Source organism: Lolium rigidum, chromosome 5 (genome assembly GCF_022539505.1).
Source record: "Lolium rigidum isolate FL_2022 chromosome 5, APGP_CSIRO_Lrig_0.1, whole genome shotgun sequence".
NCBI lineage: Eukaryota > Viridiplantae > Streptophyta > Magnoliopsida > Poales > Poaceae > Lolium > Lolium rigidum.
This window is the reverse complement of record NC_061512.1, coordinates 5,420,887-5,427,426: the sequence shown is the minus strand read 5'-3', so window position 1 is coordinate 5,427,426 and position 6,540 is coordinate 5,420,887. Positions and strand designations below refer to the sequence as shown.

At 45.6% G+C, this 6,540-nt stretch overlaps 1 protein-coding gene across 1 annotated transcript; it reads right to left on the bottom strand.

Moving 5' to 3' along the window:
* Positions 1-839: 839 nt before the first annotated feature.
* Positions 840-1,528, bottom strand: LOC124658064 (histone H1-like). Its single transcript, XM_047196508.1, has 2 exons — positions 1,424-1,528; positions 840-1,325 (listed from the first exon to the last, which is right to left on the bottom strand). Exons 1-2 carry the CDS (start codon positions 1,526-1,528, stop codon positions 840-842), a joined length of 591 nt encoding a protein of 196 aa, XP_047052464.1.
* Positions 1,529-6,540: the final 5,012 nt, after the last annotated feature.

The following is a 6,540-nucleotide window of genomic DNA, read 5'->3' as shown; positions in this document are numbered from 1 at the left end:
AATCTTGTTGGAGTATAACGACCATCTCTCTATCAGTTTGGACTTGGTTTTGGTTACTCCCACAAACAGCACTGACGGAGTACAAGTCGCAGAGAAGAGCATTCTACACACTAAGGTTGCAGCTGATACTTGCTAGAGAACATGAACATCAGCACACGCAAAGGATGATGCTGTGGAATTTCGAATGTGGACAGTGTCCAACTCAAAAAGAGGGAAGGGGAATTGGGGTTCAAATGGAAAACAATACTCTCAAGAAACCCCAAGGGGAAATTGTGTCTCCAATTATAACGAGACTGGGAACGAAGCAGAAGCTATATGCAGACAGAACAAGAACAGAGTATCATCAAGGATACCTGACGTCCACAACGGCGTCTTAGCGAAATGAAAAAGAACAGAGTATCAACAAGGATACCTGACATCCACACTGTCGTCTCAGCAAAATGAAAAAAGAACAGAGTATCATCAAGGATACACTACTGATCAGTAAACAATTTACTGCAAAATAAATTGGAGTGATTGCAATAATTATGGAGCAAACTGCAAGTTCATCTCACATAACTAGCTCCAAACAGCTGCTGAACCATTTGTCTACACCAAACACGGGTAGAGTATCATATCATCAATGATACACTGATGAATAAAAAAAATACTGCAAAAGAAATTGGAGTGATTGCAATAACTACGGAGCAAACTGCAAGTTCATTTCACATAGCTTAGCTGCAAACAACTCATGAACCATCTGCATAAACTGAACACAACCCACGATACAGGGAGGATGAGGAATCCTTTTTGTACAGACCCTGAACGCCACACCAAGCAGACCTAGCTATCGGGTCAGATCAAGCAGCAGCGACCTTGCGGGCCTTTTTGGCCGCGGGTGACTTGACTGTCTTGGGCTTGGCCTTAGCCTTGGCCGCGGGGGACTTCTTGGCCTTGGCGATAAGCTTCTTCTCGGGCGCCTTGCGCTTGGCGCCGGCGGCTGCCGCCTTCTTCTTGGGCTTGGCGGCATCGTTCTTCTTGGTCTTGGCAGCGTCCTTCTTCTTGGGCTTGGCGGCGTCCTTCTTCTTGGGCTTGGCCGCATCTTTGGCCGGCTTTGCCGCGGCCTTCGCCTTGGGCGAGTCCTTCTTGGCGGCGTCAGACAGCTTGTAGGAGGCCTTGACCTTGACGAGCTTGCCCTTGGCGGCGGACCCACGGAGCTGGACGGAGAGCATCTTCTTGAAGTTGGGCGGCAGGGACTTGCCGTGCTTCTCCTCGATGTACTTGGCGATGGCGACCGAGCTGGATCCGGTCCTGTCCTTGAGCGCCGCGATCGCCTCCTTGATCATCTGCCAAGATCAAATCGCGAAACCAATCAGCCCCAATTCCGATCGAAACCAATGAATGAACAGAAAATGAAGAATACAGGAGAGGTTCGGACGGTCACCTCGAAGTAGGGCGGGTGGGATGCGCCGGCGGCGGCGGTCTTCGGCTTGGCGGCGGAGGGCTTCGGCTTGGTCGCCGCGGCGGCGGGCTTGGCGAGGGGAGCCATGGTGGCAGAGATCTGGAACTGAAACTGGCGCTTTGGGAATCTGAGAATGAGCTCGAGAGTTGGATGGATTTGGACGACCGGGTCGAGGGCTATTTATACCCGCGGAGGGAAGCGATCCGGGGAGGTGGTAGTGCTGCGATCTCATTGGCTAGCGTTTGGGTGCTGCGGATCGCGATTCCCGGGAGGGCAAGACGGCGGGAAACTCTGAAAACCCAAATTTGAAGCTTTCTATTTTGGCGGAAAAGGCAGGTTTCCAATCAAAATCGCACGATGCCACCACCACTTCTCCGACGTACCAGGGCCGATCCTTCGCAGCATGGCATCGGGTCCACACAACTAGGAAGAAGTTTCCTCTCAAGGTGGAACCAGTCATGCTGGATTCCGCTTAGCACAAAAAAGGAAAAAAAAAACAGAAATTGTTGTATCATTTGGTTCCATCGAGAGTGTTGTTGTAATAACTTTGCAAAACTTATGTCTTTTGATGGTAAGTACTACGCATGCATGAGATGTAAGGCGGACACACTTATCTTGTTATTTTTATCATTTTTTATATGTTTTAAGTAAGTGTTGGTTTCTTGTTTTTCCGGGTTTGCGAGCGATTTGACTTTTTGTGAGATGAAAAACTTTTAGCCGGAAAAAATAGTTGGGTCGATATTTCTTAATAGCAATCAATCAAGAACCTCGAAAACAACATCGCCCACCGCCGAAGATAGCATCAACGAACATTCCTTGGCAACACCGACGCCCCCGATGGCAGCACCTCCTCCCACCATTGGAAGCAACTGCGCCCACCGCTGGCAGCATGACATGGTCGGCTTTACATCACCATGTGCCAATGCTTGCGGTAGTTTGTTGAAAGAATCGTCTGCCGCACCTAGACAGGGGTGAATAGTGCTACCATTTTTTTTTAAATTAGGCTTGACATAAAAGATAAATTCGCTAGATATGCAACTAAGTGAATTTACCTAGATGACTAGCTACACAACTACGCAAGCTACCACTAAGAGCATCTCCAGTCGCCCCCCATTCAGCGTCGACGCTAGCCTTTAGCCGGTCAAATGAATGGTGTCGACGCGAAGTTTTCTATGGGGGAGGGGTTGTTTCCCTACCCCCCCCCCCCAGACAGCCTCCCAAATAGATTGGACGGGCCACTGATACGTCTCAAACGTATCTATAATTTCTTATGTTCCATGCTAGTTTTATGACAATACTCACATGTTTTATACACATTTTATATCATTTTGATGCATTTTCCGGCACTACCCTATTAACAAGATGCCGAAGCGCCAGTTCCTGTTTTCTGCTGTTTTTGGTTTCAGAAATCCTACACAGGAAATATTCTCGGAATTGGACGAAACAAAAGCCCACGGTCTTATTTTCCACGGAGCCTTCCAGAAGTCCGAAGAGGTGACGAAGAGGGGCCACGAGGCGGCCACCCCACAAGGCGGCGCGATGGGGCCCCTGGCCGCGTCGGCCTATGGGGTGGGCCCCTCGGGCGCCCCCCCCCCCCCGACTCTGCCCCTTCGCCTATTTATTCTCTCCGTCGCGAAAACCCTATTACCGAGAGCCACGATACGAGAAAAGTTACTGTGACGCCGCCGCCGCCAATCCCATCTCGGGGGATACTGGAGATCGCCTCCGGCACCCTGTCGGAGAGGGGATTCATCACCGGAGGGCTCTACATCATCATGCCCGCCTCCGGATTGATGCGTGAGTAGTTCATCCTTGGACTATGGGTCCATAGCATTAGCTAGATGGTTGTCTTCTCCTCTTGTGCTATCATGTTTAGATCTTGTGAGCTGCCTAACATGATCAAGATCATCTATTTGTAATGCTACATTTGTGTTTGTTGGGATCTGATGAATATGGAATACTATGTCAAGTTGATTATTGATCTATCATATATGTGTTGTTTATGATCTTGCATGCTCTCCGTTGCTAGTAGAGGCTCTGGCCAAGTTGATACTTGTAACTCCAAGAGGGAGTATTTATGCTCGATAGTGGGTTCATGCCTCCATTGAATTTGGGACAGTGGATGTAAAGTTCTAAGGTTATGGATGTGTTGTTGCCACCAGGGATAAAACATCAATGCTTTGTCTAAGGATATTTGTGTTGATTACATTACGCACAATACTTAATGCAATTGTCTGTTGTTTGCAACTTAATACTGGAAGGGGTGCGGATGCTAACCCGAAGGTGGACTTTTTAGGCATAGATGTAATCAAAGTACCTTTCCGGTCTAAGTGATTTACATGATCTCATGGTCGAAAGGACTAGGTAACTATGTATCGAAAGCTTATAGCAAATAACTTAATGACGTTATCTTATGCTACGCTTAATTGGGTGTGTCCATTACATCATTCATATAATGACATAACCTTGTTATTAATAACATCCAATGTTCATGATCATGAAACTATGATCATCTATTAATCAACAAGCTAGTTAAGAGGCTTACTAGGGACTCATTGTTGTTTACATAACACACATGTATCAATGTTTCGGTTAATACAATTATAGCATGGTATATAAACATTTATCATAAACACAAAGATATATAATAACCACTTTTATTATTGCCTCTTGGGCATATCTCCAACAGCCTCCCACTTGCACTAGAGTCAATAATCTAGATTACATTGTAAGGTACCTAACACCCATGGCATTTTGGTGTTGGTCATGCTTTGCCCTAGGGAGAGCTTTAGTCAACGGATCTCGCTACATTCAGATCAGTGTGTACTTTGCAAATCTTTACTTCTCCATCTTCGATGTACTCGCGAATCGAATGATAACGCAGCTTGATATGCTTCAGCCTCTTGTGTGACCTTGGTTCTTGTGCATTGGCGATGGCACCCATGTTTGTCACAATAGATGACTTGTGGGTCCAATGCACTAGGAACCACACCGAGCTCTACAATGAACCTTTTCATCCATACCGCTTCTGATGAAGCTCTAAAGCCACTATGTACTCCGATTCATCTGAAGAATTCGCCACCGTGCACTGCTTCGAGCTTGACCATCTTACTGCAGCACCATTCAATATAAACACGTACCCAGACTGAGACTTAGAGTCATCAGGATCAGTGTTCCAACTTGCATCGGTGTAAACTGGTTACAACGAGCTCTTGGTCACCTCCATAACAAAGAAACATATCCTTAGTTCTTTTCAAGTACTTCAGGATATTCTTGACCGCTGTCCATTGTTCCATTCCTGGATCACTTTGATATCTGCTAGTCAAACTAACTACATGTGCTATATCCGGTCTACTACATAGCATGTTATACATGATAGAGCCTACTGCCGAGGCATAGGGGATCTGATTCATCCTCTCTCTTTCTTGTGCCGTAGATGGACCTTGAGTCTTACTCAAGACCTTGCCTTGTAACATAGGTAAGAACCCTTTCTTACTTTCGTCCATTCTATACTTCTTTAGAATCCTGTCCAGATATGTACTTTGTGAAAGCCCTATTAGGCGTCTTGATCTATCTCTATAAATCTTGATGCCTAATATGTACGATGCTTCACCAAGGTCTTTCATTGAAAAACTATTATTCAAATAACCTTTTACACTGCTTAATAGTTCTATATCATTCCCAATCAATAATATTTCATCTGCACATAATATCAGGAACGCTACAGAGCTCCCACTCACTTTCTTGTAAATACAGGCCTCTCCATGACACTGTATAAACCCGAAGTCTTTGATCACCTTATCAAAGCGTCGGTTCCAACTTCTGGATGCTTGCTTCAGTCCATAAACCGAACGCCGAAGTTTGCACACCTTGTCAGCATTTTTAGGATCGACAAAACCTTTGGGTTGTACCATATACAACTCTTCCTCAATGTCTCCATTAAGGAACGCCGTTTTGACATCCATCTGCCAAATATCATAATCGAAAAATGCAGCTATTGCTAACAAAATCCTCACAGATTTTAGCTTCGCTACAGGTGAGAAAGTCTCATCGTAGTCAACACCTTGAATTTGTCGGAAACCCTTTGCGACAAGTCGAGCTTTATAGACAGTAATGTTACCATCAGCATCTGTTTTTCTCTTGAAAATCCATTTATTCTCGACAGCCTTGCGGCTATCAGGTAAGTCTACCAAAGTCCATACTTTGTTATCATACATGGATCCCATTTCGGATTTCATGGCTTCTTGCCATTTGTTGGAATCTGGGCTCATCATCGCTTCTTCATATGTCGCAGGGTCTTCATCATTGTTGTCCACAATCATGACATTTAGACAAGGATCATACCAATCAGGAGTGGCACGTTCCCTTGTCGGTCTGCGAGGTTCAGTAGTTATCTCGTTCGAAGTTTCATGATCATTATCATTAGCTTCCTCTATTACCGGTGCAGGTGGCACAGGAACAATTTCCGGTACTGCGGTACTCTGATCAATGAGAGAAGATTCAGTAATCTCGTCGAGTTCTACTTTTCTTCCAGTCACTTCTTTAGTGAGAAATTCTTTCTCAAGAAAGGTTCCGTTCTTAGCAACAAAGATTTTGCCTTCGGATCTGTGATAGAAAGTGTACCCTATAGTTTCCTTAGGGTATCCTATGAAGACGCATTTCTCCGCTTTGGGTTCTAGCTTGTCCGGTGATAGAGTGTAAGACACACGTCCGTTGGGAACCCCAAGAGGAAGGTGTGATGCGTACAGCAGCAAGTTTTCCCTCAGTAAGAAACCAATGTTTATCGAACCAGTAGGAGTCAAGGATCACGTGAAGGTCGTTGGTGACGGAGTGTAGTGCGGCACAACACCAGGGATTCCGGCGCCAACGTGGAACCTGCACAACACAATCAAAGCACTTTGCCCCAACGTAACAGTGAGGTTGTCAATCTCACCGGCTTGCTGAAAACAAAGGATTAGATGTATAGTGTGGATGAGGATGTTTGTTTGCGAAGAACAGTAAAGAATAAGTATTGCAGTAGATTGTATTTCCGATGTAAAGAATGGACCGGGGTCCACAGTTCACTAGTGGTGTCTCTCCCATAAGATAAATAGCATGTT

Coding starts and splice junctions, on each gene's coding strand:
- LOC124658064 (XM_047196508.1), bottom strand. CDS start 1,528: ATGGCTCCCCTCGCCAAGCCCGCCGCCGCGGCGACCAAGCCGAAGCCC. Junction 1,326..1,423: donor CCCACCCGCCCTACTTCGAG/GTGACCGTCCGA, acceptor TGATCTTGGCAG/ATGATCAAGGAGGCGATCGC.